The following is a 14,446-nucleotide window of genomic DNA, read 5'->3' on the forward strand; positions in this document are numbered from 1 at the left end:
GATTTTTTTATCTCCTATCTGTTATCTTCATTGTATTTCTTGCCCCTTTTTACTTGTTCTGGATTGCATTCTGTGGTCTGAATGCTTACTGAACTTAATCTAATAGCTGTGTCCACTAAATGCATGTCATTCATTAGTGAAACGAATGTTAACATTTTCATGTCTGTAATTTTTTTTTTTTTTGGTTGTAATTTTTTTTAAGAAGATAGAGAGTAAGAGGCTGGACTCTTTGCAGTTTAAATGAGGGTAGGGGGAAGGAGGGGGGACACACGATAGGGCTTAGGAATTTACTTTCGCTTCTGTCCTAGTTCTTGAACCAGAACTGCTATCTCTAAATTTTTGATGTAAGTAGACTGCTAGAATTTCAGTTTAAAATCTAAAGAGTAAGGAGTTGTGTGGGGCAAAAGTACACAGCATAAAGGAATGGATAAGCATGTACTGGGACAGTGGGTCAGTGGCTTGAGCAGCAGACCTAGAGTCAGAAAGCCCTGGGTTGAAATGTGGCCTTGGACGCTTACTAGCTTTGTGATCCTGGGCGAGTTATTTAACCCCTCTCCTGTAGAATAAAGATACTATCACCTTTCTCCCCTGGTGATTGTGAAGATGAACTGAAGTGTTATTTTTAAAGTACCCTTAAAACACTGTCTGAAGGGTTTGCTAGTGGTATCATAGTCACCTTTAACACTGAAGGGATCTTACAGTTTCAAAACAGATACCTTTCAGAATTTGTGTATGACCAGTAAGTGCCAATGGATAAGAGCTTTGGGAGAAAGGAAGTACCCCTTAAAAAGGAAAGTTTATTTTAGACACAAATTTGTACACACTTCTTTTTTTTTTTAATTTATTTTTAGTTTTCAACATTCACTTCCACAAGATTTTGAGTTCCAAATTTCTCCCCATCTCGGCCCTCCCCCCACCCCAAGATGGCATGTATTCTTAATACCCCTTCCCCCAGTCTGCCTTCCCTTCTGTCTCTCCCCCTCTTCTCTTATCCTCTTCCCCTTCAGTTTTTCTGTAGGGCAGGATAGATTTCTATACCCTATTTCCTATATATCTTATTTCCCAGTTGCATGTGAAAACATTTTTTTTAAAACTTCTGTTTTTAAAACTTTGGGTTCCAAATTTTCTCCCTTTCTCCCCCCCACCCACCCTCATCGAGAAGGCAAGCAATTCAATACAAGTTATACATGTGTAGTCATGTAGAACACTTCCACAGCAGTCATGTTGTGAAAAACTAAGTATATTTCCCTTCATCCTATCCCGCCCCCCCATTTATTCTATTCTCTCTTTTGACTCTGTCCCTCCTTAGAAGTGTTTGCTTCTAATTACTCCCTCCCCCAATCTGCCCCACACTTCTGATAAAAAAGGGAAAGAAACTGAGGAAGCACAGATTAAGCGTTGATCAGTCACACGAACATTTTAATACCAAAAATGAGACATCGCTCGGAAGCAGAGACTGGATTGTTCTTTTTTTTTTTTTTTTTTTTTTTTTTTTAGGCAATTGGTGTTGTGACTTGCTGAGGGTCACACAGCTAGTAAGGGTCAAGTGTTTGGTCTGAGGCCAGATTTGAACTTGGGTCCTTCTGACTTCAGGGCCAGTGCTCTATCCACTGCACCACCTCGCTGCCCCTTGGATTATTCTTATGAATGGAAACAGGGCTTCATCAGTCTGTCTTCAGTAAAGGTTCTCTTGCCTTTTTAAAACTTGATGGTTACAGTGAAGTCTCCCACCCTGGAGATCACATTTGTTTTTTCATTTGTACCATTGGTTCCAAATCTCTGAAGTAGTGTGATGAGGCTGTGTTCTCCAAGAACTCTTACTAGACAGATCCTTTTTGGTGAGACGTGGAATATCTCTGGGCCCGAGCTTCCTCATTTGTGAAGTGAAGCTTGATGATAATACTGTTCCTGCCTCCTCCTAGTATCGTTGGGAGGACAGCTCTTTGTAGAGCATCATTCAGATGTTATGATCATCGCTTCTCCAGTTCTATCTAGATACCAGATGTCTAGTGTTTACCAAAACCTTAGAGGCAGAAAGGACCTCAGGGACCAGCTTATCCAATTCAGTATCTGAACAGGAATCCTCCTCGGTAGCAGCCCATAAGGGAAGAACCCACCCTTCTTTGGAGTGCTTTAATTAGTGCTCTCCAAAGGCAGCCCAATTCTATTTTGAGGTGGCTCTTACTCATTGCTCCACCAGTAGGATTCCTTCTCCATCGGATAGCCCTCCAAACACTTGGAAACAGCTCTCTCCTGTCATCTCCATTCTTTTCAGGTTCCTCCGCCCCCTTTCCTTTAGCTGAGCCTCATTGCTCTCATGGCACATCATCATGCTTGTCCTTGCCGCCTTCTACGCGTTCTTTACGTTATCCAGTTCGTAAAAGAGGTGCCCAGATCTGAACACAGTCATTTCGATGTCATCTGACCTGGCGATGTGTAGTAGGACTATCACTTCCCTATTCTCGGGTGAACTCCTGGTCTTGGTATAGGCAATGAACCCATAGCTTTTGGACTTCCCTTTCACCCTGCTGACACGTGTCAAGTTTTCAGCCAGCTAAGCCCCACCACCCCCTTTTACAGATGAATTCCTGTCCAGACACACTCTCCTCATCTTATATTTACAAAGTTAACTGCTGTCCAACTGGCTAGCCTGTAGAAGTCTTTCTGGATATGATTCTTTGGTCCAGCATGTTAGTCGCCCTGCCTGCAAATTTAATGAGCATATACCATCAATTATATTTAGGTTTCAGTAAAGATACTTCAAGGTAACACTGTTTGCTTATGACAATAGTCTGGGTCACTTAATCATTTGGCTTTGAATCCACCTCTTTGTACTGTCATTGATCTAGCCCACATCTTTCCACCTCGTACATGAAGTGGGACATGTCAAATGTTTAGCTCATATTTAGGAAACTAGCCATCACACTCCATTGGACAAGCAACCCTGTCAAATGGAGAAGGGACGTTAACCCGATTCTGGATGGAGCTGTACTGACTCTCTGTGATTACCACTTCCTTTTCTTTTCTTTCTTTCTTTTTTTTTTTCAAGGCTATTGGGGTTAAGTGACTTGCCCGGGGTCACACAGCTAGTAAGTGTCAAGTGTTTGGTCTGAGGCTGGATTTGAACTCAGGTACTCCTGACTTCAGGGCCGGTGCTCTATCCACTGCACCACCACTTCTTTTCTAACGACTATTGTTTAGATTTTGTTTTCTACCCTTTACCACTGAGGTATTATTTGTAAATCACATAGTTGTGAGTCTGGTTCCTGGTTTAGATGAAAATTAAATTATATAGTTAATTTCTTTCACTGAAGTTAAAATGGGAGATCCAGATAACTGGAGACGTGTTGGGCAAATTAAAAATCTGTCAGTAGTAAAGCATTATTGTTATGATTCTGAGTTTTAAGATCTTGAGTATAGATTATGAATAGATAGGGTGCTGGTCCTGGTGACAGGAGGACCCGAGTTCACATGTGGCCTGGGACCACTTACTAGCTGTGTGACCCAGAGCAAGTCATTAACCCTGTTTGCGTCTGTTTCCTCATTTGTAAAAAATGAGCTGGAGAAGGAAATGGCAAACCACTCCAGGATCTTTGCCAAGAAAACCCCAAAAGGGGATCACAGAGAGTCAGACATGACTGAAAAACAACTAAACAACAACAGTATAGGCCATGAAAGAATTCTCAATTCAAGGTTGAATGATGAAAGGAAATGACACCCAGTTTGTACTAACCCCATAGAAAGGCTTTGACAGCATTTTCAGTGGTTGATCCTCAGCTGCACCTCAAGTAGACAAATCCAAGTGGCTCCTTGCCATAGGTTAGAGGCAGCAGAGAAGAGCACGAAATTAGAGGAAAATCCAGGCACCGTGCCTAGAAATGCTAACAACTGGGGCCTCTATTAAACGGGCCACCCTGTAGTTTAAACGCCATGCTTCCTGTATTAGGAAGCTTATTTTTTTCCACAACTGTGCTGTTCCCTATAACAGCAGATGGAGAAAATTCAGTCAAGGCTATAGCCAAGACAATTCAGCTTGTGTGAAAAAGTCAGCTCTTCAAGTTAAACCCCTCAGGATTGTGATATTGTTTTGCTCTCCATTATGAATGAACTTTGAAATCACAAGATTCAGAAAATATAGCTTATATCTAATGGGAAACGTCTGATAAGTTTCAACAGTGACATTGAAAAATTTATCTTTTTGTTTTTAATTCAAAGACATCTTTAATGGACCTGACTGTACTTAATCTGAGGAAGATGTAGTTATTTGGCAAATGTTTTGGTATTGATTAGAAATCAAAGTGGCAGATTTGATAGGTATTTAAAACTGTTGCTTTCCCCCCCCTTTAAATACTAGAAAATAAAATATTTATGAAGTGGTTGTTTTGTTTCTAACTTATTTAGGATGTTTTCATTCTTTCTGCAGTTAAAAAGATAGTAATAATCTGGATAACACTAAGGTAGCTTTCAGAAACTATCATTTTTGTCATCTTTTGCTTCCACTGATTTCCGATGGATCACACATAAGAGGAACGAGGCAAAAATACCTAAGTATACACATATGTATTTCTTTGTAGGTTTTTTTCTTTTTTCTTATCCCTTCTCCTTCCATTTGTCTAACTAAAACCATCTTCTATCCTAAAAGAGTTAATATAACATTAGGAAAGTGGGATCGAAACACATGGTTTTTGGAATCAGAATTCTCTTCTAACTTTTAAAAAATGCTCTTTGCGCTTGGAATAGTGTTCTTATGATCTTTAATGTGCTTTACATCACAGAATATTTTTCTTTATAACATAGAGGTATCAGTAACTTACATATAAACCAGACTTCTGCATTAGGAAGCATTTTTAATTTTAGAATTACTGTTGATAGGAAGGGATATTTTCATTAATGTTCATTTAAGTTATTTCTTCAGCTTGAGTATTTGATAATGCCAAGGTCCATTTCTAAGAGATTTAGAATCTCAGTTCTCCCATTTTCTAATGTGTTCATTCAAACCTTCTCAGAGTCCAAACTATGAAATAAACACCTTTCATTGTTCAAAATTTTACTTAATGTGCCAACTATATGGGACTATAAAATTTATAAGAAATACATCTTAATTCTTCTCAGTTTCCCTAATATCTAGAGCAGCGGTGTCAAACACACAGGTCTTGGTGAAAGTGTATTGGAAAACATTTAACAAAAAAAGATAAAACTGAACATAAATAATGTTAATGTGTAGTTTTCCAAGTCAATATGAGGGCAGTGCTGTCAGTGACCTGGTTTGACACTACTGCTCTAGAACCTTTCCTGTCAGCCCAGTAGTTAAGGGCAGTAAAGTAGTAAGATTTCTGTTTAAATCATTTGTTCCCTTTAAATTGGCTGTTTTATATTTACTCTTTCTTTGCTACTTACCTTGAGTTGTCATAATCTAGTTTTTTTGTAAGTAAACTAGTCTTCGTAATCCGGGTGATTCACGTCTGTTTGACTCTTACAGCCGGCATCCCTCGTTCAGTATTAAAGGACTGGCGTAAAGTGAAGAAGCTGAAGCAGACTGGCGAGTCCTTCCTGCAGGACGACTCCTGCTATGAGATAGGACCCAACTTGCAGAAGTGTAGAGAGTGCAGGCTGATTCGAAATAAGAAGGGGGAAGAGCCAACACACTCCCCAGTGTTCTGTAGATTTTACTACTTCCGGCGGTAAGTGAAAAATCATTGGGTAAAAATGGAAGTGCTGTGTTGGGGGAGGACGCAGGGAATCCTTGGACTGTTGTTATCTTATCTGTGGGATTTCCTTTTTTAGTAGCCTTTGCAGGACACAATTCAGCAACCTAGAATGGGTCACGTTGCAAAAGCAAAAAAAGAAGAGACAGTGCTGAGCTGAAAAAATAGTTAGACGTAGTACATGAAGTAGATGCTTTTCTCAGCAGTAGCTTTTTAAAATGCTGTTTTCCCTTCATGTGTGAGAGAATGGCTTTCTGGCGGGTGTTGATTAAATGGTTTAAAATTATTTTAATACTTTGTAGTAGAAGTCACGATGATCTTTAATTTGGGTGTAAGCTAAAACCTCATGTAGTATCTATAAACCTGAGCAGGCAAAGTAATATTGAGAGCATATTCCAATGTATAGCATTGGGGAGGGGGGGGGGGGGGGGTTGTTTTTAATGTGCTCCACACTGGTAGCTCCTGAGGTGTGCCTTGAAATTGCACGTTCTTTGGTTCTAAAAGCAGCGGGTAAAGGACATTTTTATTAAAATGCTATCCAATCATTAATGAGCTCTAACTTACAGGTCTTTCCGAAGGGGTCAAGAAAACACTAATCTGATTGTTTTAGCCAAGCCTGACTATTTAGAACAGTGTGGAGGGTGTTTGGCTCAAGTGAATATACGGTGCTTAGAGAGTCTGAGCAACAAAAACGAAACGCAGGGCAGTGTAGAGGGAAGGGGAAGGGGAATCCAGGGGCGAGGAAGGTGGGGTTCATGGATGTGGAAAAGAGAAAGAAGAGGGAAAGCAGTTTGGTCATACGAAGAGAGAAAGTAGCAGGAAGGAAGCTGGAAAAAAAAATGGGGAAGTGGGAAAGAAAGTGAGATAAAGAACCCTTTTGATCATCTCCACTCTAGAGCATGACCTCCTGTTTCTCACTCTGAGTGTAAAGTCTGTCTTAGAGTTGAAAAGAGTAATGTATTTGTCATATGGAGGAAGAGGGTGGGTAGGTGAAAGACCCCAGAGTGAGAAAGGTCAGCGCTAGTGTTCAACATTGTGAAAAGATACCTGTCTGTAGTTTAGCAAGGAAGAATGACTGCTATCACAGTTACAGGTTAATAAGATAAAGAAGAGCTTATTCAGAGCCAACCATAATTATCCAGAGCAGCATAGATATCAGAAGTAATAGAAAATAATCAAATTTAATTTCCAGAATCATCATTTTTGAGTGTAAGACTCGTTTTTGTTTTTTTTTTTCTAAACTAATTTGTGTAGTAGAAGTGTACATGAGGCTGTAACTTGTTAAATCTTTGGATGAAGGTTTTACATATAATGAAACCAAAGGAGATAGATAGATTACCACCCCATCAAATAGTACCACTGGTGTGTTATATGGCTAGCAATCTTTGACTCTTCCTAAACCCTTTGACTCAGAATGGCCCCCTGCTGAGGCAAACACCCTTTCCTCCAGACACCGCCTCCCCTTATTTCCCTGTCCCTTGGCCCCGTTATTCCTATTCACTTCTAGCCTGCTCTGGCTTCCGTCACGTCCTCTACAATGAACGGTCCATTCTGTTGTTAACAAACTTCTCTTTCTTTGTCTTAGAAGATTCTTTCTGGCACTCCTTCCATCTTGCCTGGCTTTACTCAGAGGACCCTCCATCCTGTCCAGTACTCAGTACTTCTCTTTTGCTTCCCAGCAGAATGAGCCCGAAGAACAAGTTGGCATAACGAATCCCTTCTTATTCAGGGTCTGTCCTGTGTCACTATCACTCGGCAGCCTTTCCTCCTTGGAGGGTCACCTCTACTCTCCAGATTGCCCTCGCCTAAGATGGCACGTGTCTTCCGTCTGCTTCCATTTCTTTAACTGTAGAAAGGGGATTATCACAGCACTTGCCTCACAGGGCTGTCGGGAAGATAAAATGAGATTTTTATAAAGCACTTACACTGTGTTACTTTGTAAGTCTTTGTTCCGTTCTCTTCTTCTTTATCCACATTATTACTGCAGTCACCTGTCACCTCTCAGATCATTGCCACCTCTTTTAAAGACTTCCATATCTGTTCTTTCAGCGGATTGTCAGCTCCTGGAGGGCCCACCTGCTTCACTGTTGTCTTTATATCCCCATAGTAGATTTTAAAAGGACTTGTTAATTGATTTCTCAATTCCCCAACCACTGCCCTTTTACTTAGGGACTTAATTATACATGTTGATGTCCCCTTCAGCACCCTGGCCTTCCAGTTAACCAGCCTGCCAGTTCCAGTGACTTATACTGCGTTTTTGCTTCAAACAGAAATGGATCGACTTTTGGTTTCATCATCATGCATAAATGGGTGTGTGTGTGTGTGTGTGTGTGTGTGTTTATTTAGTATTTTTATTTTTCCCCAATTACATGTAAAAACAGTTTTTAACCTTCAGTTTTAAGACTTTGAGTTCCAAATTCTCTCCCTTCCTCTCTCCCCAACCCGCCTCATTGAGAAGGTAAGCAGTTTGATATAGATTATACATGTGTAGTCATGCAAAACATTTCCATAATGGTCATACTGTGAAAGAAAACATAGACTAACAATTAAAAACTCAAGAAAAATAAAGGGAAAAAAAGCGCTTCAATCTGTGTTCAGGCACCATCAGTTCTTTGTCTGGGGATGGATCGCATTTTTCATCATAAGTCCTTCAGAGTTGTCTTGGATCATTGTATTTCTGAGAAGAGCTATGTTCTCATTCATAGCTGATCATCTTACATTATTGCTGTTACTTTGTGCACAGTACATTTCACTTTGCATCAGCCCATGCAAGTCTTTCTGGCTTCACCCATAATTGTTTAACCTCCATGGTCCAGTACTAAGAAATCCTCTCTAATCTCAACCACCTATCTTCTCTCTCCCACTGCTTCTGTCCTTCTATACTTACTCTATATCTTTAGCATGACCTTGTTCTCCTACTTCATCATTCCTCCTTTGGCTTCACTTTCCTCACTCTGTAGTCTTAATCCTATAATTCATATCATTTCAGCCACATACTACCTTCTCCCCTTAAATCCTTTGTATCTTTGTTCTCTTGCTCCTCATGTTTTAGCCCTGGCCTGCTCACTGCAGAAGAACGTCATCCAGTTGCTGTCTCCGTTACAGATGTATAATCTGATCACACCTGGGCTTGAACTCTTCATAGCAACGTTCTTATTCTCTGATTGATTTTCTGTTAAACTCCCCACAGAAGTTATTCGTCATGCTCTCTCCTCAACTCTCATACAGTATGCCCTCTGAATAGAAATAAAAGGCCTCTCCATGTCATCCTCAACAAAAAAGAGCTGCTCTTCTCCTGAAGGCCATCCACTCTACTTGCGCCTGTCACTTACTATCTCCTTCTGGATCTCTTCCTTCAGTCATCATCCTCAGTTTTCATTCATCCTCTTCTTATGTACTGCTGCCTTCTCTGCTGCCCACAAACACATCTGCCTTTACTGTCCTCTCTTCTCTACGACTCCCTTACTTCTGACCCCACCGCTCTGCTCAGACTGCTTGCTCCAAAGAGACAAGACCTCCCCATAAGCAGAGGACTGGCCCTGATGGCAGGAAGACGTGGATTCCAATCCCACACCAGGCACTCACTCTTGGGACACTGCAGAAAACACCGATTTTTTTTCTTGGCTCGACAGACTGGAAGATTCCTTCTGGTTCTAAGTCTGGTCCAAGGACTCTCTCCCACATCCTGTACTCTTTTTCTTCCAGCAGCCTTTGTGGTTGTGCTCCGTGTTATTGTCTCCCACTTACCTGTTTGACCAGATGATGGAGAGTAGTGTGAAGTGACTGTGGAAAAAGTAGCTTGAAGTCAGATTGGGAAGGGTTTTAAATGCTAAACACAGCAGGCTGTATGTTGTTCTCGAGGTGAAAAAAAGCCACTGCAACTTGCTAGATCGCCTTCCATGTCTTGCCCATACACTGCGAGCGCCTTCAGGGTTCTGTTTCTGGACCCATTAGCATGTCTGTGACCTCATTGCTGCCTTGAATTCAGTCATCCCTAAGCAGATAACTGCCAAATCTGCCTTTCCAGCGCCCGGGTCTCCCCTCAGCTCCAATTGTGTATCACCAGCTACTTGTTGGACATTACCTGGGTGTCCCTTGGACCCCTGAAACTCACAATATCTGAAATAGAGCTTGTCATTTCGTGGTCTCCCCCCATTCTTTTCATTGAGGGCACCACCATCCTTTCAGTCGCCCTAGTTTCCAACATCAAAGAAAGTCTTGAATCTTTACTCTCTCTGCCTTCCTCCCCTTCTCTCATTATCCAGTCATTTGCCAAAGTCTTGTCAATTCTGCTTCCGTAACGTCTCTTGCGTTTATCCGCTTCTCGCTCACATAGGCACCACCCATGTTCAAGCATTCTACTTGGGCTCCCTTCTTCCAATCTCTCCTCTATCTAAATGATACTCCTAAAGCACAGGTCTGACTGTGGCATTTCTCTGCACAAAATGGTGGCTTCCTCTTGCTTCTGGGATAAGATGCAGACTTCTGTGTTTAGCATTTAAACACATTGCAATCTGACTTGCAGCTGCTTTTCTAGACTTATTTCATGCTACTGTCCATCATGTGTTCTTAAAAGGTTGGCATTCCATCTCCCTTTTCTGGACCTTTGCCCAGACAGCCTCCTCAATCTGGAATGCAGACCTCCTTCGGTTCCTTCGAGGTTCACCTTAGATGCCATCTCTAAGCAGAAGCCTTTCCTGAGACTTCCTTTGGGTAGTGCTCTTTCCTTCTGAGTTTTGTCTCGTGTTGACTTGTGGCTCTGCATGTTACATCCTCGGGTCAACAGAACGCTTCCAGTAGCTACTGCTTTTCCTTTTTTCTTTGTATCTCCAGTGTCCTATACATAGGAAGCATTTAACAAGTGCTTATTAAATGGAACTGAATGTCAACTCTGGAATTCCTGAATTAGTTCATTTGCTCTAAACATCATTTCACCAACAATTAGCTTTTTCTAAACTGTCAAGTTGGCATAGTTTTCATTCTATCTTTAGGACAATTTTAAGGGCGATTTGGTCTGTGCCGTGTAGAATAAAAGCATTTCTTGTAATGGGCTAAAATTGGTGGCATTTGTATTTTGCTCTGATAATATAGAAACATTTTGAGGTCATTTCCCGCTTGCAAAGTGAATGATTCTGTAACACGCAATTCATGTAAACTGAACATACTGGTTACATTGTGTTTTTTCCCCACTTTTTTACTTCTATGAAAGATAAACCAAATTAGTTGTAGTCTTCTGTTTCCCTTTTAAATTACATAAAAACGTTTTTTCTTATTCCCTCAACCTAACCGTTTTGTTATGATTTGTTTCAGATTGTCATTCAGTAAGAACGGAGTGGTTAGAATAGACGGCTTCTCATCTCCTGACCAGTATGATGACGAAGCCCTGAGTCTATGGACCCATGAGCGTTACGATGACGACGAGCTAGACTTGGAGACTTCTAAATACATCTTGGGTATTATAGGCGATAAGTTTTGCCAGTTAGTAACATCAGAGAAAACAGCTTTGTCCTGGGTGAAAAAAGACGGTAAGGATATTTGATACATTTAAAAGTTGTGTTAATTGTGTTTGTTATAGTTTCCAGGAATTTGCTCTTCCTCATTGGCTTTCTGTTCTTTATAGGGATGTGCCCGTAAATCTTGTCTCATCGCGTTTTTCACTTGGGGCAATGCCATTGCCTCATAAGCTTATATTTATATGTTTCTAGTAGGCTTTATGGGCAGTGAGCTGGCGCAGCACATAGAGCGCTGGGCCTGGAGTCAGACTCATCTTCCTCAGTGCACATCTGGTCTCAGATGACCCTGGGCAAGTCACGTCATGCTCTGCCTCAGTTTCCTCATCTGTAAAATAAGCTGGAGGAGGAAATGGCAAACTCCTTCCCCCAGATGGGGTTAGATTCGACTCCAACGACTGAACAGCAGGGTGCTCTGTTGGTTCCTTATGAGGTTGAATGTATGCTGGATTTACAGTTCATGAAGTCATAATATTATTTGGTTACAATGTAGAATTGCAGGATTATGCTTCTAACATCATTGCTGTTTCTGTCTATAGCTTGCTTGGTATATATTTGTTTGTTTGTGAGTTCATTGAAGGCAGGCACTGCCTTTTGCCTCTTTTTGTATGCCTAGTACTTAGCACAGTGCCTGGCACATAGTAGACATTTAGTAAATGTTTACTGTTGGATTGAAGTGAGCAGTATGAATTACATTGTGCATACATTTGTCTGATAGAGAAATAATTGTTCTAAATAATTAGGTAATGGAATGTAATGGAAGATATGAAATATTTTGCCTCATGTATGATTATGAATATTCCTGTAAAGAATTGATAACTTGTAGAAATTTGTGATTGGTCTTCATTAGCTTTATCCATCAGTTCTGCATTATATCACACAGATGTTTGCCTTTCGATTTCTATACTTTCATTCTGTTTATTCTGCATTTCAGCCAAAATTGCCTGGAAAAGAGCGGTGAGAGGCGTCCGTGAGATGTGTGATGCATGTGAAGCCACATTGTTTAATATTCATTGGGTCTGCCAAAAATGTGGATTTGTGGTCTGCTTAGATTGTTATAAAGCAAAGGAAAGGAAGCGTTCAAGAGGTCAGTTTATAACATGAACTTGTATGGATTCTTAACTTTTTTTGTGCCATAGACCCCTCAGGCAATCAATCTGGTGAGGCTGATGGTCTTCAGACTCATGTTTTTAAATTAATAAAATAAAATATGTAGAATTACAAAAGAAACCAGTTACTTTCAAGTAAAGATGTCATGTTTTTTTCCCCTCCAAGTTCATGGAGTCCCTGAAATCTATCCATGGACCCCACCAAGTTAAGAACCCTTGACCTAGAGTGTCATGCACAATTTTACTCTAATATGTTTTAGAATTGCTGACAGAGAAAGGCAAGTAGGTTTTTCTTATCATGAGTACATGTAGTCTTGCATATATGAAGATGGACATAGAGCAATTTTCAAACTCTTGTTTTTCTGCCTTTAATTATAATATCTTTCTCCATTGAGGAAAGCAGGATTGTCACCTTTTCAGAAACTTATTATCCACACAACCTTAATAAGAGCTAGTGGCTTTAAAAAAAAAAAAGTATTCTATCTTTGTACCTGATTTGTACCAGATAATTTCTGGTGTGACTTCATTATAGGCTGAGCCTTTTTTCTAGCAAATAGCAACCTTTGAGTGACTGACTTATTGGTACTGTTTAATTACAGAATTAAAGGCATGTCTAGTCAGAATTCAGTATGAGCTGTACTTTATGAAAGCTAAGTTGAGGAGTGTTTACCAGAAAGAGTATAATGACTACTGTCATTAATCTCTCTGCTCCATACTTTCTTAATTTTAGTAGAATGTTCAAATGAACCTTGAAATCTGGAGGAAGTTTTGAGGAAATGGGTTGTATAGTGCTAACCTCACCAAAGTAAATCGTGATTTAGAATTATCTTGCCTGTTGTTATATTTGGAGGTGCCTCAGATAGTGAAAGAAACTCAGAATGAAGTTTAACTGTTAATATTCATATGTTGAAATAAGGCAGGGAAATTTAATAAGAACTTAATGTTTAAATAGGAAAAGATTAACCTAGGAAACGTGGAAGGCCTAGAATTAGGAACCTTGAAATCTTGGGCTGTGTATTTTGGAAAAAGATAGTAGGATCATAAATCTAGAGCTGGAAGGGCACTCACAGGCCATATATTTCCAGTCTCACTTTACTAGGAGGAAACTGAGGCTCAGAGAAGTTAAGCAGTTACCCCAAGGTCGCAGTGACAGAGCTGGGGTCTGTGGGCAGACTCTTCAGATCCCAGATCCAAGTCTTGTTTTCATGCCAGTGAGGTGAAACGGTTCTTTGTGATTGGCATGTTCACCTTTAAAGACAACATCTGTGGGGCAGCTAGAGGCCACAGTGGATAGAGCACCCGCCCTGGAGTCAGGAGGACCAAAGTTCAAATCCAGCCTCAGACACTTGACACTCACTAGCTGTGTGACTCTGGGCGAGTCACTTAACCCCATTTGCCTCACCCAAAATAAGAAAGAAAACATTTCCGCATTTTCTGGCTGGTATGTTTTGGTGGGTGCAAGACAACATAGCTGTCATTGAAACAGCTGCTCCAGGTGACGTGGCTACTCCCAGGCTTTGGAAGGGTTCAGACTGAAGGGGCTGTTACAGACAGCAAGCAGACGGACTCAGTGAAGCCTCATGGGAAGCTAGACTTCTGATGCCAAGGCAAAAGTGTCCAGTTGTTTGTCCAGAGCTTTTTTCTGATGTCCTTGTTAAGTGATTGCAATCGCAAAAGGCTAGCAGGGTAGTCACGTCAGCCATGGGAAAAGGTTTTTGGCCGCTGAGAGTTTCATCCCACTCCTTATTATGATGGTCACCTTTGAAAACGTGGAAATATTTTTTGCATGACTTCATTTGTATAATGGCTAATATATTGTTTGCAGTGGGTGGGAGAGGGGCAAGATGGAGGGGAGAATTTGGAACTCAAAATCGTTTAAAAAAAAAAAAGAATCTTAAAAGAAAATGACAGTTGCCCTAATAATATTATGAGTACACTTTTTCTCACCTGACCGTATAGGCTTCTTACTTTCATAATGATTGATACTTGATTATTTTGATAAAATTTGTCAGTGTCATGGGCCTCCCCAGTAAGAAGGGTCAGTATGTCAAAGGTCAGTATGTCGATTTGGCTAAGGAGCCATTGAGTATTATAAGGTCATAAGAATTTGAGGTATATTTAA

The 14,446-nt window shown here is 40.6% G+C and overlaps 1 protein-coding gene across 2 annotated transcripts in view; it reads left to right on the forward strand.

The window, feature by feature from the left end:
* Positions 1–14,446, forward strand: part of JMJD1C (jumonji domain containing 1C) — a 188,453-nt gene that overhangs the window by 141,519 nt on the left and 32,488 nt on the right. For both annotated transcript variants that reach the window (XM_027840562.1, XM_027840563.1), the window contains 3 exons: positions 5,480–5,681; positions 11,016–11,230; positions 12,150–12,302. In XM_027840562.1, coding sequence (XP_027696363.1) covers positions 5,480–5,681; positions 11,016–11,230; positions 12,150–12,302 — 570 coding nt within the window. The remainder of the gene's footprint in view (positions 1–5,479; positions 5,682–11,015; positions 11,231–12,149; positions 12,303–14,446) is intronic.

This window comes from Vombatus ursinus, unplaced genomic scaffold (genome assembly GCF_900497805.2).
Source record: "Vombatus ursinus unplaced genomic scaffold, bare-nosed wombat genome assembly UNPS02014847.1, whole genome shotgun sequence".
Classification (NCBI taxonomy): Eukaryota; Metazoa; Chordata; class Mammalia; order Diprotodontia; family Vombatidae; genus Vombatus; species Vombatus ursinus.